This window comes from Panthera pardus, unplaced genomic scaffold (assembly GCF_024362965.1).
Source record: "Panthera pardus isolate Hobbes unplaced genomic scaffold, ASM2436296v1 HiC_scaffold_27, whole genome shotgun sequence".
Classification (NCBI taxonomy): Eukaryota; Metazoa; Chordata; class Mammalia; order Carnivora; family Felidae; genus Panthera; species Panthera pardus.
This window is the reverse complement of record NW_026526843.1, coordinates 79,950,018-79,976,230: the sequence shown is the minus strand read 5'-3', so window position 1 is coordinate 79,976,230 and position 26,213 is coordinate 79,950,018. Positions and strand designations below refer to the sequence as shown.

The 26,213-nt window shown below is 46.5% G+C and overlaps 1 protein-coding gene across 1 annotated transcript; it reads left to right on the top strand.

The window, feature by feature from the left end:
- Nucleotides 1-381: 381 nt before the first annotated feature.
- GPR173 (G protein-coupled receptor 173) lies at nucleotides 382-25,200 on the top strand. The gene is made up of 2 exons (XM_019438443.2): nucleotides 382-1,297; nucleotides 21,121-25,200. The coding sequence occupies exon 2, from the start codon at nucleotides 21,219-21,221 to the stop codon at nucleotides 22,338-22,340; it is 1,122 nt and encodes a 373-aa protein (XP_019293988.1). The 5' UTR covers nucleotides 382-1,297; nucleotides 21,121-21,218; the 3' UTR covers nucleotides 22,341-25,200.
- Nucleotides 25,201-26,213: the final 1,013 nt, after the last annotated feature.

Here is a 26,213-nt window from a genome sequence, read left to right as displayed (position 1 = left end):
TGCTCTCTCAGCAGCCCCTTGGCCGCCTCTCCCCACGTCCACGTCTGCCTCCCTCAAGCATCTCAGAAAAGCAGGAGTCTGACTTCCCCAGCCAGCTACTGTCCGGGCAGCACAGCTGCCACGCCAGCGTCCCCACCTAGTCGGCCAGCCAGCAGCCGGCAGCTCCCCAGCCTCTCCAGCCCCCACCGCGCCCCGCCCCGCCCCAGGGAGGACCAGGCTGGCGGCTGGGAGTCTCCCTGCCTGCTCAGCCTCCCTCCTTCCCTCCCGCTCCCTCCCTGCCTGCCTTCCTCCCCCGCCCGCCCCTGAGGCAGGGACCGTGCAAATCGAGGAGAGGGGGGGACAGACAGGCCGGATGGGGTCCAGCTTAAAGCCCCGGGCTCCCCACTAATGTCCCATCCAGGCCGGGTGTCCCCAACATCTTGGGACCCGGATCTGTGTAAGCTGGGGTGGTTGCCAGGTCAGGAGCATCCCTCCGGCAGGCCCGTGGTGCTCCCGTTTTGCATCAGGACCCCCCCCCCCCCTTGGATGCTCTGAGCCACCCTCCTCAACCCGGATCTAAAACCCGGGACACAGCTATCTGGCCAGCCTCTCTCTCCACCCCACCCCCTCTTTCTGGCGTCCATCCCCTCCCCAACACCACCTCTGCTGCTGCCTCTGGCTGTGGACCTGCACCTCTTCCCCATCCCCGCCAGGCCTGTGGAGCGGGGTGAGCCTGGACGAGAGCCCCCCAACCTGGGGCTCTCCCAGGCCATGGCCAGAGTACTCCCAGAGAGGAGCCCCGGCCCCTGAGCATCTGCTAGAAGCTTGGCAGAGGCCCCGCGGAGACCGTGTCTTCTGAGGACAAAAGGCGGCGGCCAACAGGCAGACGGGGCGGGGGGAGGGGGGTATCGGCAGCCAGGCGGGCAGACGGGTAGCAGGGGCCAGCGCTGGTCCCCCTCCCAGCTTGGAGGTGGCATGAAGATGGGGGTGGGAGTGTGTAGTGGGGGAAGCACCTGCCTGGACCTTCACCTGCCAGCTGGCTGGGCACCCCAAGGCTGTGTGCTGCCCACTTGGTGTTCCCTAATGCCCCCAGCCCTGCTCAGTGCACCCCTTCGGTGCCTGCTTCCCCTGATGTCTGCGTTTTAGACCAGCCCGGCCGCTGTATCCACGGCAACAGAAGCAGGAGTGTCACTGGCCGCCACATCACTGAGGACACATCTGAGGGTCCCACAATGTGGCCTGGGCTGTGATTTATCCTCGGTGAGACAGCTTGAGCCCCCTCCCTGGATTCCAAGACAGCCCTGCTGAGAGAGCCCAGGTAAGTAGTCAGCATCCCTCCAGCAAGGATGAGGGGCTGAGACTTCTCTTCTGTCTCCCCACACATATTTCAGAGTCTCCATCACTGCCATGCTCTCTGTCTCTCTCTCTGACTCTGTTAGTGTGTCTCCCCCGCCCCCATCCCCGTTCCATCACAAGGACTACTTGGACACCCAAGCCTGGAGAGTCCTCTAGCCATCTCCATCTTCCCCAATCCCAAATGTCCCATGAGAAAGGGAACTACCACCTGTTTCCCCACTCCCCACATGGGGTCTGTTTTTATCATGATGGTCGCTTTGGGGCATGAGGCTGTGTTAATGTCCCCTTGTGTGCTAGCTGTGGAAGGCATGCCTGGGAGCCTGGCAGTGCTCTCCTCAATGCCTGCACCCTGGGCAGGCTCAGCCTCCTGCGGCTGCCTCCTCTCCCTCTCCATCTCCCTCTCCTTCCTCCTCCACTCTCCTCCAGGTTCCTTGGCCTGCATGCAGGGTGTGTGCATTTCTGTCTGTGTGTGTGAACAGGCAGGTGGGTAGACATGACAGAGAAGCTGATCCCAGCCCAGACCACCCCCCCACTCCTCCTTTCCTTCTTTCCTCTCTCCCGGCTTTCCTTCCTTTCTACTTTCCCCAGTCTCTCCCCACAGGTAGCACAGACTTTTGCTCACTCACCACTGAAGATATTGCTGTGATTCCTAGCTGGTAGGGAAAGTGAGGTGGGGGTGGGAAGCACGTCCAGGCCCTAGGCTGCCTGGTGGCTCTGTGGGGGCAAGGACCATGCCACACAACCTGCAGGGGCCACAGTGTAGGCCCCAGCCTTCACCCAAGGCTATCTCTGCTTCAGATGCCCGTGTTGTATCTGGGACCCCCAGATCTTATGATCTTGTGCACAGTGTGGCCAGTGGTCCTTATGTCTGAAGGGGCAGGGAAGCCTAGTGCATGAAGAACATGGATTCTCCAGGGACATTTCCCCCAACTACTAGCTCTGCAACTGTAGTGAAAGTGTGCCACTTATTGAACCTCGGTTTTCTCATCCGCCAAAGAGACTGGTGACCCTCCCATCATGGGTGTGTGTAGTGACTAGATGAGTTGGTGCATGCAAATAAAGGATGTGCATAGAAGTGGCCCTGAAGCAGTATCAGCAAAGCTCATGGTCAATATCGCTGATTATTCATGATTAATATTGTTAATGATTATTTGGAGGAGGGACCGGCCCCTCTTCTCCAGGGTCTTGGCAGAGATCTAGGGAGGACAGCAGGTAGGCAAATGGGGGTTGGGAAGTGGAGGGGAGGCAGGAGCAGCTCAGTGTTGTCACTCTTTCTTTGTAGGGAGTGATGAGTGGTGGCTATGGGCAGAGCCTTCCACCCCTACTCCACTCCAGTCTCCTTTCCCTGCACTTGCCCCCTTGCACGCGCGTGCGTGTGTGCGCGCACACGCACACAGACAGACAGACACACACACACACACACACACACACACACACACACACACAGGCTTGAGCCCCCATGAGCTAGCAGAGGCCTGGCTTGCAGCCTGCAGCATTCCTGGCCCTGGTGATGTAGGCGTCTCCCTGTTGAGGGGAGACTTGGCAAGAGTTTGGCCTGTGGTCAGTGGTTGGCAGGGCCTGGAGACAAGGCTGAAGCTTCTGAGATGGCAGGGCTTCGGGTAGAACTGGGGTGTGGCCCATGCGGCAGCTAGACCTGTGGGGGACGGGTCCCAGGGACCCTAGTCTAGAGCCTAGACTGGGTTGGAGGGGGACAGTGGGGTCTCCTGGCTGGTTTCTGGGCATAGAGATGTGGTGGGACATTGCGTGAGGGGTGGGTGGCTGGAGGAAGGTCTTTAAGGCCAGGGGAGGAGTAGGAGGGGAGGAAAGTCTGAGACCCAGAAGACCCCATGGTGAGGGTAGGGAGGGGTGGGGCTTTGGGGTATGGAGTAGACTTTTCTGAAGAAGAATTTGGAAGAGAGTACCCAGACTGTGGTTTAGAGGCATCTGGATCTGAGAGTGGGTATATATGTGTAACTGTGTGCAGTCTGTGTGTCTGTGTATCTGTTCATGGGCATTGTGGATATATGTGAGCCTGTATGTGAGCAGGGCACATGATGGTGTGTGCAAGTGTGTGAATGTCTGGGTAAGCTTGTGTGTATACAGGGGAGTGGGTATGACTTTGCAGGTCTGGGTGAGCAAATGGGCATGTTTGATTATGAGGCTGAGTGAGACTGTTTCTGTGAGCCAACAGGCCTGTTGAATGTCTAGTTGTGTATGTTTGTGGTATCAATTTGTCTTTGAATGTACATGTCTAATTATATGCATATGAGTATGAGGGTTTCAGAATGCCTGGGTATGCATACCGAATTAGGTGAATGTCTAGCTGTATCTGTGTATATTGGTGTGTGTGCCTATGTGTGCATATGAGTGTAGGTATATCTAAACGGTGTGTTCATGAGTATACGGGCATGTGTGTGTGTGTGTCCATGCATGTATGGGAGAGTATTTATGTGTGAACATGCCTCTGTGTGGGTGTATCTGTCATGTATATATATGAGTTGGTCTGTGTGTTAATGCCCATGTGGATTCTCCAGCATTTTGGATTATGTGTATGTCTGTGTGAGTGTTTTGAGTACATATCATCTGTAGACAGACCTGTGGGTCCACATCTGATTAGGGGAATGTTAGTGTAGATGATCACATGAGTAAAAGAACTAATTGTGTGGATAGAGGGGAGTGTGTGAATACATGTTTTGTGCATGAAAATATATTTTGTGGGTATCCCCATGTGTACACATTTGATCATGTATATGGGTATGGCTGTGGTGGGGGGAGGTCTGTGCCTGTGTGTATATGCACAAAAGGCTATGTGCATAAGTGAATGAATGTATTTGTGTACATGTCTATGTGTGTTTGTGGGTACACTGTTATGTGTGAATGCGAGTCTGATTGTGGGATGCATGAGTAACTACATTTCATAATACTTGGTGCACATATCTCAATATGTGTTTTGTTTGAATTTCTGAGTGCAAGTGTGAATGCGTGAGTATGGATGTGCCTGTGAGTGACTGTGAGTGTATATGTGTGAGTATATGCTACTACCTGTGAACATATGGCTGTGTGTGCATTTGAGTGAACATGTCTGTATATTTGCCACCTCTAAGTGTGTTTGTGTGAATATGCCTGTGTGTGCCAGTCTGTACAGGTATATGGATGTACCATTTTGTGTAGTTCTAATTATTTGTGTATGTGTATTTGTGTTTATTCTGGAACATATGTTCTAGAACAGTGTAAGTGAATGTATGTGCATGCCCTCTTGGTCTATAAATATGTTTGAGCTTGTGTGTGAAAAGTGTTATCAGTTCTTCTTGTGCAGATATACAAGCATGTAAGAATATCTGACTGTTCTTCCATGTGCACATGTGTGTGAACAGACCTTTGTGTCCAAGTCTGTCTAAGGATATAAGTATAAATGGATCTTCTTTTGTTTGCATAGCTTCTCATATGGGTGTATAAACATGTGGGAATGTACATGGTGTGCATATCTTATTGTGATTGTGTGAGTGTATTTTGTAAGTACATTTGTGTCTCTGTGTCTGGTTATGTGCATATAGGAATGAATGATGTACATGTCTATGTATATGTGAATATGCTCACAGGCATACATGCCCAGTTGTGTGTATATGTCTATGTGTGTTAGAATGTCTGCATATGAATACATCATCTCACTGACAAGCATGTGCACATCTGGGTGTTTATGTGTGAGTACACCCTCATGTGAATACGTGTGAAAATGCTTATGTGGTCATGTCTGGGTGTGTGTGTGTATATATATTTGGGAGCTCACTTCTGTGTGTCATGTTTCTTCATTGTCTCACTGGGTATGATGTAGAGTGTGTCCATCTGTGGACATGTGAAAGTATGCCTGTGTGTACACCTGTGTTTGTGAGTGAATGTATGTCCTTCATGGGTGTTATGTCATGGAAATATATGCCATGCATGTATGCCTATGTTTGAGAGTAAATGGAAATGTACATATGGGACCAAGAGCAATGCGAGTGTGCCTATGTGTAGGGATAAGTGTAGGTATTTGTGCATGTGCCTGTCTGATGGTGTGTGTGTGTGAGAGAGATTTGGCCTTGGGCTTACCCAGATAGGCCTAATCACTGAAAGAGTGATAAAGGACGGTACTTAAGAGTCTGTGTGATGCTGTGTGTACACCCCAGCATGTGTTTATGCGCATGTCTAAGAGTCAGTGTCACCCTGCTAGACCATAGCTGGCTCTGTGTAGACATCCTACAGGATGGCAAGCTATAACACCTAAGCAATCCATGACCCTCTTCTGGGGCCTCTTTGGCCTTGACCATGTGCTGGGTTTTTGTGGGGGGAGGTGTCTCAGGATAATTTCTGTCATCATTCACACTCAAGAAGTGGGAACCAATCATGGCTGATGTCCTCCTAGGGACTGAAGTCCTCTTAGGAAAGGGGACCTTGTGACCTTTTAGAAAAGGATTTCTTGAAACATAAAGACCTCCCTTCCCATCCCCCCACAATTGAAGGCCCAGAACAAAATGGCATTGTTTAGTGTTTAAGGTTGGTTTTCACAGAGAGCACCCAAATTATGCCGTCAAGGCAGAAATCTAGATGTCAATGTGTATGTATAAGTAAAGGTATATCTAGGTAGAGTGGTGTGTGTGTGTGTGTGTGTGTGTGTGTAGAAGGTAGTATATTTGGTAAGAGAATGAAAAAGAAAGAGAGAGAGAGAAGGGATCTGGGTTCTGTGTATGTAAGAGACTCTGGGTGTTTCTGGGAAAAATACGTATGTGAGAAATTTGGCTGTATTTGGGAGGGGTGAGTGTGAGTGTGGGTGTATGTAAATGGTGTGTTTGTGAGGTGTTATGAGAACATCAGCCTGTTTGGGTGGAGGATGGTATGGGTGAGAGTTTGGGTGTGGGGGTGGTATGATATGTATTGGGTATGGTATGAGTGGGAGTGGGAATATGTGTGAGGATGTGTGTTTTTGAGGAGTATGTGTGTACGGGTGTATCTGGCTGGTGCAAGAGAGTGAGGGGGTGTTTGGATGATGTATGTGTTTTATAGTGTAGATGTATCTGTGAAAGTGTGGGTGCTTCTGGGTAGACTGTGTGCATGAAGGAGTATGGGTGTATTGGGGTAGGAGCATTTAAATATGGGTATATCTGGATAGTGTGTAGGTGGGTGAGCATACAAGTCTATTAGGCAATGGAAGTGTGCGATGGAATATATCTAGATGGTGTGTATGTGTGTGGGGGGAGAATTTGGGCACATCTGGGTGATGATGGGGGTGTATGTGAGTATACATATAATTGGGAAGTATCTATGGTTGGTGTGTGGGAGTGTATGTGGATGAGATGTGTGTATAGTGTGTGAGAGAGAGTATGGGTATATCTGCATTGTATGTGTGGAGTGTGGGTATTCTGGATGATGGTGATGAAGAGAGGGGAATCTGGATTGTGTGTATGTGTAAAAGAGTATGCAGGTGTTTCTGAGTATGGTAGGGATATGACAGTATGGAAGTATCTGGTGGGAGAAATGTGTAGGTGTATCTGGATGGGTTGTAAGTGTTTGGGTTTACCTGGGTTGGGGAGTGTGAGTGGGTGTGTCTGGATGTCGTGTGTGTGAGATGTGGGTATATCTGGATGGTGTGTGAGAGAGAGCATAGTGGTACATTTGGGCTCTGTGTTAGATAGTGTGTGGGTATAGTTTGGGTGGAGTGTGTTTGAATATGAGTGTACCTAAATGGTGGGTGGGTGAAAGCACAGGTGTGTTTGGGTGGTGGAGTGCGTAGTATCTCTAGGTGGTGTGTTGTAAGAGCTTTGGTTGTGTATCTGGGTATGGATGTACTTGGACGTGTGTGAGTGTGGGTATAACTGGATGGGGTGTGTAAGAGAGTTTAGGGGGCATATCTGGGTGGAAAGTGCGTTTGGAGTGTTAGTGTATCTGACTGGTGTGGAGGGGATGAAAGTATGGATGTATCTGGGTAGTGGAGTGTCTGAGATGGCATACCTGGATGGCATGTGTAAGACTTGAATATATCTGGGTGGGATGTGTGTGTGTGTGTTTGTGTGTGTGTGTGTGCGTGTGTGAATGCAGACGTGTCTAGATTGTAGTGGAATGTATCTAGTTGATGTGTGTGTGTGTGTGTGTGTGTGTGAGAGAGAGAGAGAGAGAGAGAGAGAGAGAGAGAGAGAATCTCGATGGTCCACTTGTGATGAATCTGGATGGTGTATACATATGTATCGGGGTGGATGTATCTGGGTGGGGCTTTGTGAGTGGGTCTGTTTGGTGTGTGTGAGAGAGAGAGAAAGAGGGAGAGAACATGAGAAAATAATGGGTGTATACGTATAAGATTTGTGTGTGAGCAGGTGTCTCTGGATAATGTGTAGGTGCTGTGTGTGTGAACGTACTTAGGCTGGGAATTTGTGAGTGTGAGTATCTGGGTTGGCTGTATGTAAGTGTAGTGTCTGTGAATGGTGTGTGTGTCATTGTGGGTGTGTGCCTTGATACCATGTGTGAAGAAGATAGTAGGTGTGCCTGGGTCAAATATGACGGTTCTAGGTTGGGAGTGTCTACGGATTTGAGTATATTTGAATGTTGCACATGAGAGTGTGGGTGTACTGAGTTGGGAGTTTGCAGAAGTGTGGCTGTTGTTGGGTGGAATGCCTGTGGAATGTAGGTGTGTTTGAGGTGGGTGTGTATGAGGATGGGTGTGTTTAGATGGGATGTGTGTGAGAGAATGTGGCTGTATCAGTATTGGGTATGTGTGTGAAAGTGGGTGTGTCTGAATGGTGTGTATAAGAAAGAGAGTGTGCACGTATCTGTGTTGGGGTGTGGTTGTGTGTGTATCTAAGTAAAGGAATGTGGGCTTCTCTCTGGCTGGTATATGAGAGATGGATAGGGTATATCTGGGTGGTATGTGAATGAGAGGATATAGGTGAATCTGGGTGGGGTGTGTGAGTGTATCTGGGTGGGGGTGTGGGCATGTGGGTATATCTGGATAGTGTGTGTGAGAGTGTTTGTGGGTATTTGGGTGGGGAACGTATCTGAGAATGTTGGTGTATCTGCATGTGAGTGTGGACTTGTCCAGATGGTGTGTAGGTGGTATAACAGGGTGTTTTGTGTGTTTGATAGTGTGGGTGTGTCTGGGTGGGGTGTGTGATTGTGGGTATGTGTGGGAATGTATATATATTTCCTAGGGCATATATGCCTCTGGTAGAGTGTAAATGTGAGTATGTATGTGCTTACATGTGTGTGGCTATTGGTACCCATGTATGTTGGTACGTGGCTTGTGTGTGCATGTGTTTGTGCTAGAGTGGTGTGTATCTGTATGTGTGTGTGAGGTGAGTGTGTTTCTCCCTGTGAGTAAGTTAGATCCGCAAGTTCTCTGGAGGTAAGCTCTAGATTTGCATCCTCGTTCTGTCATTTATTAGCTGTGGGGCTTTGGGCAAGTCACCTAATCTCAACTAAGCCCCAGTTTCGTATTTTTAAAGTAGGGGTAATAATAGTATCTATCTCATAGGGTGAGGATCAGATGAGTTAATATTTGAAAAGTGCTTAGGACAGTGCCTGGCACATAATGAGTCCTCTGTGCTGTATCAGGTGTTACATAGTACTATAATTATTGTATGTGCCTGGTGTGTAAGTAACAGTATGTGCCCATCAGCAAGTGCAATGGAGTAGTTTCTATGTGCATATTTCCTACATTATTTGTGTTCATGTGTATGTGTAAGAGAGTGAGTGGATCCTGTGTGTATGTGAGAATGTGTACATAAAACTGGCTTTATATTTATATGTGTCCCATTGTGTATATAAAACCATAAGCATATGAGAAAGGAAGTGTGTGTCTAGGAGGTCAATGGAAGGGGTTTGGCCATGCATGTGTATTTCCCAGTGTACATCTGGGTGAATGAATGCATATATCTGTATCTGTAATGATGTGTGTCCATGTGAGTTCAGGTGTTACCTGCAATGCTGGTATGCTGCATATATGAGCATGTGTATGTGTATTTTAAAGTTTATTTATTTTAAGAGAGAGAGAGAGCACAAGTGGAGGAGGGGCAGAGAGAGAGAGAGGGAGAGAGAGAGAATCCCAAGTAGTCTCCACACTGTCAGTGCAGAGCCTGATGTGGGGCTTGAACTCACAAACTGAGATCATGAGCTGAGCCGAAGTGGGATGCTTAACTGACTGAACCACCCAGGTGCCCTGTGTGTGTTTTTATCTGAATATGTAAACAGGTTTGTACTAGTCAGGATGTAAATGTGTGCGTGTGAATCTCTGTTGTGCTTATACATGTAGGAAGGTTAGTATCCAGGTTTATATATGATGATATGTGTGTATAAAGGATTTGTGCCCATATGGCCATGTAATAGGATGTATTTGTGTTGTATAAGTGAATGCATAGGTGTGAATGGGTGTGTGCATCTGAGGGTTTGTGTCTGGCTGTGTTTATAAGCATCGGTGGCTACATGGCTGTGTGTGTGTGTGAGTCTGCATTGCTCAGTATATGCCTGCCTCTGTGTGTGTAGCAGTGAATCTGAGCAATGTGCCTGTATGTGTGAGAGTGTCAGTACTGTGTGTATAATGTATGTGTACCAGGGCAAGGTTTGTATAAAACAGTGGATTTTAATCTCTTAATGTTAGATCCTGGGGGTAGGGGAAGGCCTGGATCTATAGGATGTGAATAGGACTTAACCTGTGTCTGAATGCCAGTTCTTATGTCTATGCATATGCACGATTGTATCTGAAAGCATGTAGGCCCGTATGATTTGGTTTGTATGTGTATGTGTCTGCATGTGCCCATGTGTATGGTGAATTTTTCTCTGCCTAGGCCTCCATTTCTGTTGAAGGGTAGTTATCTGTGTGTATGTATGTACGTGTATGTTTGTGTGTGTTTTTATATCTTTGCATGATTTGCTGTTAGATGGGTACCTACACACATACCTAACTTTCTGTGTAGAAGAGGAGGTGTGTGTGTGTGTGTGTGTGTGTGTGTGTGTACATATACAAATGCACCTGATTGTGCTTATCAGCTGATGTAAGTCTGGATGTGAGTGCAAATTTGAATCTCCATGTACACATGTGCCTGTGTGCACATATCTGTCCATGTGTGCTAGTGGGTCTGTGCATTGTGACTAGATGTGAATGTCTTATGGCATGCCCAACCTGGCACATGGAGAAGGGGACTATCCATATGACACATTGGAGTAAACTGAAGAGGATATAGGGATACTGGGGTTTGGTGAAAAGAAATTCCATAGATTTTATTTATGTTACACAAATTGTGATAAGGATAACAAAAATGCAAAGTTTTGAGGGAGTTATTAAATATTGAATTCAAATGACATCTTTTCAGGAATTTTTCACAGCACACGAGCTCACTTCTAGAAATATAACTTTTATTCACTCATGCATATTTGCGGTGGCAACATTCATGCCCACCTCTGAGCCTTTGATCATGACTGCTTTTATTTATTTTATGGTAATATGACTTATTTATGGACATTTTCATCATGATTTGGTAAATCAGTTTGTGCTGAGCATAGATCTTCGACATCAAGTAATCATGTTTCTTGATAAAAACACAAACAAAACAAATGAAACAAGTAACCATTAGTAGTTCCGACATGGATGTAAACTTATATCATGACCTGCCACTTCGTGGTCTTGGAAAGCCTATTGTTGAAGGTAAGATCTATTCCATGGAGGTTGTGCAGGCACAGTTTGCCCTGATGTCTTCAGTAATTAGCTTGAATGTGTGAAACATAGCTGCATGATTCTGTGGGTCATCAAAGCTCACCTTAAATGCATCAGCTTTGGGGTCATCAGGTACCATTTTGGTTTCTCTGAAGCTTTCACACCTTACCAACCTTTCTTAAGAAATGCAACAACTAACTGCTTGTTTGTGCCTCTCTGTTTCACCTCCCTTTCTAATTCACTTGTTTTTGCCATGGCCAGGCAGAGAGACCCAGGTTACCCAGGTTCTCTGCTGAAATAGCTAATAATCTCTTCTGTCTCTTGGTAGTCACCATCAACAGGAAATTGCTTGCATGTGTAGGTGGCAGCAAATGATCATTGTTTTTTGTTTTTTGTTTTTTACTGGTTAAAGCCTCTTTCTCCTCAATAATCAGAACTTGGATAATTATAGTCTTTGAATTTTGTACTTCAAAGGTAGGAACCTTCTTTAAATCTAACACCTCTTTCTTTTCTTTCAATCAAATGTGATGTTGAAACTCTTGTAATGAATGCACATTAGGGGCTCCTGAGTGGCTCAGTTGGTTGAGCATCTGACTCTTTTTTTTAAGTTTTTTGAGAGAGAGAGCACGCACAAGTGCAAATGTGCATTGTGGGGGAGGGGCAGAGAGAGAGGGAGAGAGAGAATCCCAAGCAGGCTCTGCCCTGATGTGGGGTTCAATCCCAGGAACCGTGAAATCACCACCTGAGCCGAAATCAAGAGTGGGTCGCTCAACCAACTGAGCTACCCAGGGGCCCCTGAGCATCCAATTCTTGATTTCAGCTTAGGTCATGATCCCAGGGTCGTGGGATGGAGCCCTGTATGGGGCTCCATGTTGAGCATGGAGCCTGCTTAAGATTCTATCTCTCTCCCTCTGCCCCTCTCCCCCACTTGCGTGCGCTCTCTCTCTAAATAAAAAAAATGCACATGGATTTTGAATCCAAAAAAAATTTTCATTTTGAGCATTTAAAAATAATTGAAGAAGCTTTTACCCTAAGGAGACACAGACATTGCTCTACTCATCTTAATAAGTCTTTAATATTCAACTTAATAACACCAACTAAATATCACCCAGGGAAGCACACATGACCTCACTTCTTCTAAGTTGAAGTTTGGCTTTGAATCCATAAACCTTAACAGTATACTTTCATATATATATATATTTTTTTAAATATGAAATTTATTTTCAAATTGGTTTCAAATTGGTTTCCCAGTGTTCCTCCCAACAGGTGCCCTCCTCAATGCCCATCACCCACCCTCCCCTCCCTACCACTCCCCATCAACCCTCAGTTTATTCTGTTTTTAAGTCTCTTATGGTTTGGCTCTCTCCCTCTCTAACTCTTTTTTCCTTCCCCTCCCCCATGGTCTTCTGTTAACTTTCTCAGGATCCACATAGGAGTGAAAACATATGGTATCTGTCTTTCTTTGTATGACTTATTTCACTTAGCATAACACTCTCCAGTTCCATCCACATTGCTACAAAAGGCCAGATTTCATTCTTTCTCATTGCCACGTAGTATTCCATTGTGTATATAAACCACAATTTCTTTATCCATTCATCAGTTGATGGACATTTAGGCTCTTTCCATAATTTGGCTATTGTTGAAAGTGCTGCTATAAACATTGGGGTACAAGTGCCCCTATGCATCAGCACTCCTGTAGCCCTTGGGTAAATTCCTAGCAGTGCTATTGCTGGGTCATAGGGTAGGTCTCTTTTTAATTTTTTGAGGAACCTCCACACTGTTTTCCAGAGCAGCTGTACCAGTTTGCATTCCCACCAACAGTGCAAGAGGGTTCCCATCTCTCCACATCCTCGCCAGCATCTAGAGTCTCCTGATTTGTTCATTTTGGCCACTCTGACGGGCGTGAGGTGATATCTGAGTGTGGTTTTGATTTGTATTTCCGTGATGAGGAGCGACGTTGAGCATCTTTTCATGTGCCTGTTGGCCATCTGGATGCCTTCTTTAGAGAAGTGTCTATTCATGTTTTCTGCCCATTTCTTCACTGGATTATTTGTTTTTTGGGTGTGGAGTTTGGTGAGCTCTTTATAGATTTTGGATACTAGCCCTTTGTCCGATATGTCATTTGCAAATATCTTTTCCCATTTCGTTGGTTGCCTTTTAGTTTTGTTGATTGTTTCCTTTGCAGTGCAGAAGCTTTTTATCTTGATGAGGTCCCAATAGTTCATTTTTGCTTTTAATTCCCTTGCCTTTGGGGATGTGTCAAGTAAGAAATTGCTGCGGCTGAGGTCAGAGGGTATTTTTTCCTGCTTTCTCCTCTAGGGTTTTGATGGTTTCCTGTCTCACATTCAGGTCCTTTATCCATTTTGAGTTTATTTTTGTGGATGGTGTAAGAAAGTGGTCTAGTTTCAACCTTCTGCATGTTGCTGTCCAGCTCTCCCCGCACCATTTGTTAAAGAGACTGTCTTTTTTCCATTGGATATTCTTTCCTGCTTTGTCAAAGATTAGTTGGCCATACGTTTGTGGGTCTAGTTCTGGGGTTTCTATTCTATTCCATTGGTCTATGTGTCTGTTTTTGTGCCAATACCATGCTGTCGGCAAATGAGAATCATTCACAAAAAAATGCTGAAAATTTTCTTTTAGCTCATAAATCTTTTACAAAATCCTTATACACTTAGGTTTAGAACAATAGAGAAAAATGTACTGATATCAAAGCTTCACAGAAACCCAACACACAGGTGAGTAGTGGTTTGGATTTAATCAAACCCACCTAGCATCATATACTGTGGAGATCAGACCTACAGGCAAACTTTGATAGGTGGGTGCTCCTTGGTGCATGAATCTCGGCATTTTCAAAACAAATTCCCAATGCAAATTTCATGCCATCTCAGCAGCATCAGTTTATGGACTAATGTAGAGTTTCCACAGTATTTCAAAATACTCATGTATCACTTTGAATATTTCAACCTTAGTTTATTTTGGTGCTTCTTGCATTTCTGTTCAGGTTTTCTGACTAGTACTATGAACTGAGCACAATTAATCAACATCTAGAGACTCCTCAATGTAAAATGAAAAACACTTTTGATTCAACAATCTTCTGGGTTAGTGTCATTTCAATGTCCTTTGACCCACCATCACTATATCTCCTAATAGCAATAATTGAAAATGACCCCTTTCTTATTCTTTTTACCTCATTGGTCCCAAATGTGGTGTGGACAATTTTCTGGCAGATTGCTAACATGTGAGATTCTACTGAGAGGAGCACCTTAGCTTTACTTGTTAATCCTGCAACCCTGTCACTAGCTGGTTGAGCTCTGTCTAAGGATGTTATAACCCATCCCATAAAAGAGCCAGGTTTCTTAATTTGCACTTTGAGATGCTTTAAAAACTCCAAATATTTCTCTGTGTGATAGTGTTTTGTGGCCAGTTGACTGACATACCCTACTGGGAAATGAAGTTTCTTTTGATAACTTTCCCACACAAATCGGACATTTAGGTTGAGAAAGAGAGGGCTTATTTGTTTTGTTTTGTTTTTTAATATGAAATTTATTGTCAAATTGGTTTCCATACAACACCCAGTGCTCATCCCAACAGGTGCCCTTCTCAATGCCCATCACCCACTTTCCCCTCCCTCCCACCCCCCATCAACTCTCAGTTTATTCTCAGTTTTTTAAGAGTCTCTTATGGTTTGCCTCCCTAGAGAGGGCTTATTTGGCAGCTGAATCCAAATTTGAAACAATCCTCATTAAACTGCTCAAATTAGGGACAGCCTAGATTTTTTTGAGGGAAGACTGTGTTTGTCTTGTGAGTCTCCTGATTTTCCAGCTTTAATCAAAAAGTCCATTTTGATGGGAAAAGAAGTGTCTTAAAAATTAAATCTACTTGAATATAAAGTATTGAAGGGGCCATCAGATCTTTGTGACTTCTGAAAACCTATTTTTTAAATCTTTTTTAAATTTTTTAATGTTTATTTTTTGAGAGAGAGAGACACATACGCAGAGTATGAGCGGGGGAAGGTCAGAGAGAGAGAGGGAGACACAGAATCTGAAGCAGGTTCTGGGCTCTGTGCAGACAGCTCAGAGCCCAACACGGGGCTCAAACCCACAATCCATGAGATGATGACCTCAGCCGAAGTCAGACGCTCAGCCTGAACCACTCAGGCGCCCCTGAAAACCTATTTTTTTTTTTTAAAGAGAAACTTGAGGTCTTTTGCGCTGTTAAAAGAGCAGCACTCTGGAAACAAAGCCTTGAATAAAGGCCTTGCTTTCCCTTTAATGAATCAATTCAACTCAACTACAGTTGGTCTTTATTTACTTATTGACAAATATTTTTACCTAAAAGCAAAAGGTAATAATTAATTAATTATGAAATCCCACCAAGAATCAGATTTGGCTAACTTTTAATATTAAAAACCAGTCACAAGTAAGTCAGTAAATGAACCAAGAGATAATAAAAATTATATTGTGGTAATGTCTTTAAAAGAGTCCTTTTAGAAATACTTATGGATGAATGGTATGATAGATATGCTTCAGAGTACTCTGGAAATGGATGAGTTTATAGGCAAAACAAGACCCTGAGAGTTGATCATTGGTGAATCTGGGTGATGGGTGCACTGAAGTTCATTACAGGATTCTTTGTACGTTTTTATATCTGAAATGTTCTAGAAGGGAAAAAAAGTTTATGAAGAAGCAGCAATCAAGGCAATTAACAAAAACAATTATATTCCCTTAAGAATACCTTATACTATATAATAATAATAACAGCAACAATCATACAACTATTTTTGTAGAAAAAAAGTTGTGGAAAAATAAATGAGGCCAAATTAAAAAGAAAAACAAACGCTGTACGTGTATAGGCCAAACCAAAAAACCTCACCGATGAACCAGGGTGGCAATCAAAGTAATAATCAGATTATCTGGGATGTTTCAATAGGAAGCGATCCAAACATTTACAATTTCCCTTTGAACCTCTAGAGGGCTTCTTGCTCTGGATCCCTGCTGTGGCAGGTACCCACCAGCCAAGTAGCTCTGCTAATGTTTCCACCTGTGTCTGAAGGACACATGTGTGGGTTTTCTCTGGGTGTACATCTGTTGCAGGGTATATATATCAAGTAATGTGAGCATGCTTCTGTGTGTACACATCCCTGTGTGTGCAAGAGTGTGTTTGTATACACGGGTGGTTTTTCTCTTTGTGGTTGGTTGTGGTTGCATATTGCAAAGAGGGGTGTGTGTGTGTGTGTGTGTGTGTGTGTGTGTGTGTGTTGGAGCTGGTATACTTCTCTGCATAAGTGAGTGTGTACATGAATGGGTATCTGTGTGTACATGTGCCAAGATGTACATGTCTGTTTTGGTGACTATGCCTAATCTGTGTGAAAGGGTTTGGATCAATCGGCCTCTGTGTGTTAGAGTGTGTTAGAGTATGTACATGTGTGTATATATGAGCAGTTTTTTGCTTGTCTATTTTTTTCTCTATGCAAATATTTCTGTGGATATTTAAGGGGGATTCTGTCTGTGTGTACATGCCTGTGTGTGTTTATATGTGTGTATGCATGTGGGAGGGTTCAAGTGCATGTGAGTATGGTGGCATATGTAAATGACTTTGAATGTTAACATGTGTAACAGTGTTTGTATGTAATGATATAGGAATGCCACTGTATACATGCCTGTGTCACAAAAGTTTGAGTGTGTGAGAGGATTTGAACAATGTGTGAATGGGTTTGCATATGTGTATCTATCTGTCGGGATTTGAGTGTTCATCTCTGTGTGTGTGTGTGTGTGTGTGTGTGTGTGTGTGTCAGGGGAGTTATAATTGTGGGTTTATGGGCCATTGCACATGTGTGTGTGTGTGTGTGGGTGTGTGTGTATCGGTGTATATGAGCAATTCTCAGCCCTCTCATACCTAACACTCTCTTGTATGTAACACGTATTTTGTAACACCCCTTTACTATATGGACATGAAGTTCTTAGATAATATAGTCTCTGCACATATAATTTCAAAAGAAAATCCATATAGTATTTTATGCAATATGCATATTGTATTAACTAATACAAATAAATAAGTAAAAGGGAAGTAATTTATAAGAAAATAATTTGTATTTCAATATGTAAATGTTTGGGCATGGCACTCCCCAGGAAATTCAATAAGGTAGTTAGAGGCTTGTAACGTCTTGTGAGTAAACATGGGTTTGGGAGGGGAAAACTCAAGAGGCTGCCCCATGCCCAAAGTGCAGGAAAATGACAGGCAAAGGCCTAGGGGTGAGATTTTCTGAAATAGTGAACAACTCAAAGAAAGTGCTCCCCAAAACAAAGTGCAGTCACCTCTGGATTTACTTGACAGCTATATTCCTGGAGAATTTAGGGTATATTAAATTAGGGGGATTTTGTATTTATATGTGAAATACAGTTAGATTCAAGGTTCAGCTCATTACAAGTATAAAGTCTAGGGGATTCAGGATGTATGCTGGCTGTGTGTGACTGCCCCATAGATCACTGGATGGCCAGCATCCTTGTCTGGACCCCTAAATGTTGGAAGGACATCCTACACGTCAGCATTGTGGCCACCAAAAATGCTCTTACAAATTTCCAAAATGTCCCCTAGGGGGAGTAATGCCTTTGTTGAAGACGGAGCACTGGTGTTTAGACAGGGGTATTCAGTGCCTGTGGGAAGGAGGCAGCATACAGATGTACTGTGTGCGAGTATGGGAGGGGCAAGGTCCGTATGTGTAAGCTGGTTGCTGTCCGTAGGTCTCCATAGCAGTAGGCTATGTGTCCGTGTAAGCGTGTGTGTAGGTGTCTGCGTAACTTTCTGAGGGTGTCTGGGCACGAGCAGGTGCGAATGTGTTTGTGTGCATGCCCTGTTTTTAGCCCAGGATGGGTCCAAGCTGTGGCTGCCAGTCTGCTCAGAAGAAACCTCTCCTCACCTGTAGAATCGCCCCAGCTTTCTAGGCAACACTAGAGTTTTGTTTGTTTGCTGCTATTGTTTTGTGTTGTTTCATTTTAGCGTTTGTTTTTGTTTTCACTGAGACTCTGGACTACAAAGTATCCACCTTCTCGATCTTAGTGTGTTTCTCTGTGTCTCCCTCTCTCTATCTCCATCTTTGTTTCTGCTTCTATCTCTGTCTCTGCCTCTGTCTCAACCCCTGTCTCTATGTCTCTATATTGTTCTCTCTCTTTCCTGGCATCTCTCTCTTATCTCTCTCTCTTTCTCTCTCTCTTTCTCCCTCCCTCTTTCCCTATCTCCTTTTGTCTCTCTCATTTTTCTTTCTCTCCCTCCTTCTCACTCTCTCTTTCATTCTCTATTTTCCTGCCTCTTTTTCTCTTCCTTTTCCTTGTACTGTCTCTGTTTCTGTGTGTGTCTTTGTGTCTTTTTTCTCACTCTTCTTCCCCTTTCTGTCTCTATTTCTATCTCTTCCTGTTTGTGTGTAAGGCTCGCTCCCCTTTCTCTATTTCTCCCCTTCTCCCTCATATGTCTCTGTCCCTCTCTCACACACACAAACCTCTCTCCTCTGTCACTTTCTGTGTGTCTCTCTTCTACATTCAATCTCTTTCTGTCTTTAATGCTTTCCCCCGGCTTCCCCTCAAAGCTAAGGAGTGTGTGTGTGTGTGTGTGTGTGTGTGTGTGTGTGTGTGTGTTTGTGCACATTTACACACACTCAGTTGTCAGCTAGTCCACAGTTCTGTGGGAGCTATCAGGCCTTGAGGGGCTGAGAGGGGGGTCCACCAAATCCATTTCTCCCAAGCCCCTTCCCTGGCACCTTCTCATGGCCTATTGGCACCATGTCTGAGACTTTGGGGTGTCATCAAAAAAGCTTGGCCTAAGGTGGCTGTGGCAGGCCAGGTTGGAGCGAGCTGGGAAACAGTACAGAGGGGTGACTTTTTTCCCGGGAGGGGAGTGTAGAGAGGCTCCATTCAGCCCCGTAGCCCCCAACCTCCAGCCCATCCCAGCCCCAACAGTAGTTCTGAGCTTCCTCAGCTTCTTCCCAGGTTGCCTTGCTACCTTCCCTCTGGCACCTACCATATTACCTTATAACACTCCCTCTCCCCCTGCCCCCAGCTCGCACACACCAGGAGTCCCCCTGTTCCCCCCTGCCCCCCACCCCCGCGCAAGCTTTGCCCATGCCCTCCCACCCCTGTATTGGCCAAGCTGCTCTTTCAGCTTATCCTACCTGGGTGCCTTCAGGCAGCCGTCCTTGAGCCACCAGCCCATTTAGTCCCTCAGCCAATTAACTGATTTGAAAGCCTTTAACTGAGGGTCTACCATGTACTATGTACTGCTCTTCTGGAGAAGAGCATGTGAATCTCTAATCCCTGCCCTTGTGGAGCTTTTCTTCTAACAGGGAGAGGTGGATAATAAACTGAATTTTGAAAGTTAAGTTATATAGTGCGCTAGAAGAGATAAATTCTAGAAAGAAAAATAAAGCAGGGCAAGGGGCATGGAGTGCTATCATTTCTCACCTGAATTACTGCAGGAGCCTCCTGTGTACTCTCTCCAGTTCCACCTTTGCCCCACATGGTGTGTGCTCCTCCCAGCAGCACGGGGGATGCTGTGCAATCCTGAGTCATCACATCTTGCTTCTGTTCCCATGGCTCCCATATCACTCAAAGTCAAGGTCCTCACGATGGCCTACGTGATCTGGCCTCACCACTTTTCTGACTTCACCTCCTACTACTTTCTGATCGCTCACTCTGTTCCAAGCACAGTGGCCTCCTTACTCTTCCCCAAATATACCACATGTAATCCCACCTCAGGGCCTTTGCACTGGCTGTTCCCTCTGCCTGGACTTCTCTTCCATCCAATACCCACATGGCTCACTCTCTTGCCTCTTTTAAGTCTTTGCTTAGATGACACCTCCGTGAAGCCTTTGCTCTCCATTCCATCCAAAAGCATACCTCCCCCACCCCTAGCACTTCCTATCCCCTTTCCCTCCTTTACTTTTCTTTTAAGGAACTTACCATCATCTGACCTACTATACTTCACTTATGTATCTTCTTTATTATCTAGAATATCAGCTTCATAAGGGCAGGGATGCTTGTCCATCTGACTCACAGCTGTACTCCCAGTGCCTGTCATACAATAGATGCTCAATAAATCGTTTTTCAGTGAATGAAAGCACACAAGCATACCCACATCTTTAGATTCACAATACTCCCCACCTGACTTAAAATAAAAACCTAAGTCCTTGTCATGGCCCACAGCCCTATATAATCCAGCCCCAAACACCTCAGACACCTCTGTGATCTCACTTTCTACCACTGTCTCCCTTGCCTGCCCTGTTCCAACCACACTGGTCTTCCCACTCTTCCTCGATCATGCTAACCACATTCCTGATCATGAATATATATTAAAAAAAGCCTATTTAATGAGTGGCTACCAACATCCACAAAAAGTCATGAAATAGAGTAGAACTAATGGGGTATGTGACACATAGGATCAGTACCGTTTTCTGAAACTTTTGGTTCAGCTCTGTGTGCACACGTGTGTGTACCGGGTTGTGATGTAAAATGTATGTCTTACTATGGGTAGAGGTCAAAATAGTTTGAGGAACATAACCTTAGGGCCTTGCAAAGGGGGAGGAGAGCTGCACCAACACCCCCGCCCCACAGAACCACCAATGGAGGAAACAGGTAACCGAGGACAAGCCAGAGAGGTGAAGCACCCCCCGCCCAGCAAGGAGGGGGTAGGAGCAGCAGTGGGCCAGGGGCAGGACCTGACACCAGCCAGGGAGTAAGTGTGGAGGCCATGTAGACCCACTAACACTGCCCTTTCTGTTTCTTCCTCACCTCTCCTTTCCACCTGTTTCTCACTGTCTCTTTTTCTTGTGTTTCTCTCTCCCTCTCTCTCTCTCTCTCTCTCTCTCTCCTCTCTCCATTTCTATCTCTATCTCTCCTTTCCCTCTTTCCCTGTCTCTCTGGTTCTGTTTCTTCTTATGTCTTCTCACTCTCACCCTCCCATTGCTGTCTCAATTTGTATCTATTTATGTCTTTGTCACCATTTTCTCTTTGTTCTATCCTTTCTCGCTCTGTCTCTGTGCCTCTGTGTTTTTCTCTCTGTCTCTCTCCTGCCCTCATCTCTCTATCTCTGTCTGTCTGTCTCTTCCCCATTATCCCTATTTGCAGGTGCAGCCCAGCAGGACAACTGATGGAGTCCCCCAGGGCCCATCGAATACCGGACTGGCTGATCCTGTAAGGCTGGGAGCAGCCCCTGCCCCCTCAGTATGGCCAACGCTACTGGAGAACCCCAAGAGGTGAGCGGCGCACTATCCCCGCCATCAGCATCAGCTTATGTGAAGCTGGTGCTGTTGGGACTGATCATGTGCGTAAGCCTGGCGGGCAATGCCATCTTGTCCCTGCTGGTGCTCAAGGAGCGTGCCCTGCACAAGGCTCCTTATTACTTTCTGCTGGACCTGTGCCTGGCCGACGGCATACGCTCTGCCGTCTGCTTCCCCTTTGTGCTGGCTTCTGTGCGCCACGGCTCCTCATGGACCTTCAGTGCTCTCAGCTGCAAGATTGTGGCCTTTATGGCTGTGCTCTTTTGCTTCCATGCGGCCTTCATGCTGTTCTGCATCAGCGTCACCCGCTACATGGCCATCGCCCACCACCGCTTCTACGCCAAGCGCATGACACTCTGGACATGCGCAGCTGTCATCTGCATGGCCTGGACCCTGTCTGTGGCCATGGCCTTCCCACCTGTCTTTGATGTGGGCACCTACAAGTTTATCCGTGAGGAGGACCAGTGCATCTTTGAGCATCGCTACTTCAAGGCCAATGACACGCTGGGCTTCATGCTTATGTTGGCTGTGCTCATGGCAGCCACACATGCTGTCTATGGCAAGCTGCTCCTCTTCGAGTATCGTCACCGCAAGATGAAGCCAGTGCAGATGGTGCCAGCCATTAGCCAGAACTGGACATTCCATGGTCCTGGGGCCACCGGCCAGGCTGCTGCCAACTGGATCGCTGGGTTTGGCCGTGGGCCCATGCCACCAACCCTGCTGGGTATCAGGCAGAATGGGCACGCAGCCAGCCGGCGGCTGCTGGGCATGGACGAGGTCAAGGGTGAAAAGCAGCTGGGCCGTATGTTCTACGCGATCACACTGCTCTTCTTGCTCCTCTGGTCACCCTACATTGTGGCCTGCTACTGGCGAGTGTTTGTGAAAGCCTGTGCCGTGCCCCACCGTTACCTGGCCACCGCTGTTTGGATGAGCTTCGCCCAGGCTGCCGTCAACCCGATCGTCTGCTTCTTGCTCAACAAGGACCTCAAGAAGTGCCTGAGGACTCACGCCCCCTGCTGGGGCACAGGAGGTGCCCCGGCTCCCAGAGAACCCTACTGTGTCATGTGAAGCAGGCCGGGAGGCAGACAGGCAGGGAGGTCATGGCTACCTTGCTGGGGCAAACAATAAGGGAAGGGTGGGCCCCCTACAGGAGCCTTTCTTTCTGAGCTCCAGCCCCAGCCCCTGGAACCACCCAGAATCTAGGCACCTTTGCCAATACCTCCCCAGGGTTGGAGACCGGGGTGGGGGACTGGGAAAGAGGTGTTTCTAGTTCTGTGGGGCCTGTCTCTGCCACCTCATTCTCCACTTCTACAATCTCTGTCATTTCCTCTTTCTTTCTCTCTCTCTCTCTCCTCTCTCTTTTCCTCTCTCTCTCAGAAGTGACAATTCAGAAAAAGAAAGTAAGACTGAAAATGCAGGTTTTTCTACTAACAGCTGAGGAGATAGGCTTTCTTGCTTTAATGTCTCTCCTTCTGACATTGTCCAGAAGGGGGAAATTTGTCCTGTAAAATAGACTTCCAGAGCTCTTATTGCCCCCTCTGCTCCCATGCACCCTCTCCTTCCAAGTCCTTTAGCAAGACCTGGATTTTAGGGAGAAATTCATCTGTTGACAACAGGGATCAAAGGGGGTGCTGGGTCCCCAGGGAGCGGGAATGTTTAATTGCCACGTTGTGTGCAATTGTTGTTTTAAGCTAACCCTGGTCCCAAGCCTGGTTTCCTCTCCCTTCCCACCATGTCCAGACCTCCTGAGTGTTTCTTGAGCATCTGTTCAAGAAGCCAGGAGGGGAGGGAGAAGGACCCTTGGAATGGGCTCAGGCTAGGTGAAGAATGGGATGTGAGCTGCACGCCTCAAGTTGAAGAGACCTGAGCTTGGCTGCATTCTTTCGAGCTGCCTCCTGGATCCCCAGCCCCCAACTCTTCTTCCTGAGGATGGAAATCCACTCCAGCTCCACTAGGGCTGATGTGGGTGCCATACAGGCAGGAGCATTCCCCCAGGGAAGTGTAGGGAGAAAGCCAAACTCCCCAGAGTAACTGGAAACCAGCACCTGGGGTCAGAGCCGAACTCAACCCCAGATTTGTCTCCTGGGTTCATACTATTATCCTGAAGATGAAAAGTTGGGGGGTGGCCTTGGTATAATGCATAATGGTATAAGCTCCAAGGCATTGTGGACTTGAGTCCATTCCTATCTGACCTCTTTTTGTCCCCTTGAAGCCTCAGGGGCCTTGCCCCTCTTGGTAGCCCTTGGCCTTCTGGGCCCTCAGCCCCCAGATTCCTTCCCCTGAACAGCCCTTCTCCCCTTTTTTCCCTCCAACCAAAGTGGAGCAGACTACAGCCAGATTCTTCAGGTGGGAGAGCCCAAGCCTCCCTCCCAGGGCCGAGTCCACCCTGGACTCACATCATGGCCAGTTCTTATGGAACTGGTGAGCCAAGCTGGCATTCCTTTGCCTGGTCTTGCCCAGATTCTTTGTCCCCCTCTCATTTCCTGGGGGAGGGAGAGATCTGTATTTATCCACACCCCTTTCCCTTTCTGATAGAAACCCTTGTCCTAAGCTCCCTCCCTACCCCCAAGACAGTCCCAGCACTGGGGAAGCCTTGATCCAAGAGGAATGGGGAGGGCACTCTAGGCAGGAGAGACATTAATGAGCCTGGTTGTGGAGTGGCCCTGGAAAGGCAGGCCAGAGTGGCTGAGTGGGTGTGGGGGTGGGTACCTGTTCTCTCAGTGATAGTGATGGGGGTGCCTTTCCCAGGGAGTGGGGTGGGGGGACCACAGGGGTGGGAGTAGATAGGATATATTCTGGAAGGTTTTCCTCCATTTCTTTTTTCTAACTGCCTGGATTCACCATTGGATTTTGTAAATGGAAAACTGAAAAGAACAATGCTATATTGGATGTTTTCTCTTTCTGACTCTGTGTGTGTGTGTGTGTGTGTGTATGTGTGTGTGTGTGTGTGTGTGTCTCCTGTCTGCATGACCACATGTGGGGAGGTATGGTCGAGTGAGACTGTGTGTGACTCTGTGTGGGGAGGCAGCACTGCCTGGTGCACACATGTGAGCAAATGCCTGTATGTGGAGACATATGGCACAAACACACACACGTACACATATGCACCTAACTGAAAGGAGACAAACTAGAGTATGTCCCTGCAGCAGGAGGTTGAGTGGTCAGAGAATAGAATTTTAAAACTGTACATATGTATGCAGCAAGAGGGTAGACTCCCATTTCGTAAATCTTCCTCCTTTGGCCCAGGCTGTGAACATGGAGCAGGGGCAAGATACTTGAGAACTCCATCTCTTCCCAAAGCCTGGAACCCCCAGGTACCATTCCAATTCCATGGTCCGTCTCCTCTCAAAAACACAAATGAAGTGTTCCTGAAAGTGGACCACAATGGAAAATAGGGACTGGGAATTGGGGATTAAACTTGAGGGTGAACTAATGGGGTTAGAAAATGCTCCCTACAAAGTAATGGCTTCTAGAGGGACTGCTCAGACTGGGATGGGAGCCCTTCTGAAGAGTCCACTGTATACAGCTGGGACTTTGGTAACCTTTGATTAAACTCAGGAGGGATGTTAGGGGTGAATAAAGCCAAGCCTGGGAGTCTAACCAGCTATCCTGCTACCTGGGCACTCAAATACTTTATTTACTTATTCTCTCAGGTGCACAGAATTGAGTTGACCATACTCCTCAGTTCTTGGCACACTATATCATCGTTGGTCCATGTGAGTCCCTCTTATTCTTTTGTTTTGTTTCGTCCCTTTCATCACTCATCCCTGATCCAATCCCCCCTCCCACATAGACACCCACTCTTGTGTATTTAATGTATGTTCTTCCAATTCACCGTTCATGTATTTGTTTACATATATGTGTATCTGTGAAAAATATATGGTATTGTTATGTGTTTTAATTTACATAAACAGTATTGTACTTTAAATCTTGTTCTGTTTCTCTTTTCACTCAACATTCTGTTTTATAAAGATCCAGCCTTGTTGCTGTATGTAGATCTAATTCATTCTAGTGGTCCATCTTCTACATGTATCACATTTTTCTTATCCATTCCCCTGGTGATGGGTCTCCAGGTTGCCTCCAATTTTCCGCTACCACAGAAAGGCTGCAATGGGCAGTTTCCTACAATTCTTAAGGATCTCTAATTTAGAGGAGAGGAAACTGAAGCTCAGAGAAAGGCAGTGATTTGGTTAGTGTTACAAAATGAAGAGCAGGCCCCTGATGCCAATCCCAGACCAAAGCCAGAGCCCACCACCCTACCTCACTAAAGACCATCCATCTGGTCCCCAAAAATCTAAAATACAATTTTAAAAAAGCATACACTGGGTAAAGGGAGAGGAAAGGATTGGGAGGAGGGCAAGTACTGAGCAGACGAAAAGATAGAAAATCCTAGAAAAATCTAGCAGATGAACGGAATCACAATCATGTTAATGACGCAGAGAAAGTTACTTCTTGTGTGTGATTATTATTTCTAGAGTCATTTTGCAGAGATAGAAAACGCCACGTCAAAATCTAGCTCGAAACCAAAGGTCCTAGGTTTCGAAAGTCCAGACCCCTTTAGGGCAACCCTAGCCCCCCGGAGGGGCCACATCAGAGTTCGCCACAGGGGCAAACGCTGGGCACGGGGGAAGGAGCAGATTTAAGAAGTGCGTAGTTGCTGAGGGGAGGGCTGCTAAGAGGGAAAACGATAGCGAGGCTCTTCCAATTTTATCTGAGCATATCCTGCTCGGTGCCTGCGTTTGTTTTTTGTTTTGTTTTTTGGTCTTCAGAACCACTGGTACTTTTCCCATTGGATAAAATGCTGGAGGGGTGAGGAAGAGGGGCTTCTTCCCCCTTAGCTTCCCTTGCAGCCAATCGCCCTGCAGTTTCCCTCTCGTCGCTGGCGGAGTCAGCCCGGTGATTGGAGGGCCCGGAGGGGAGCCAATCGGAAAGAGATGAGGT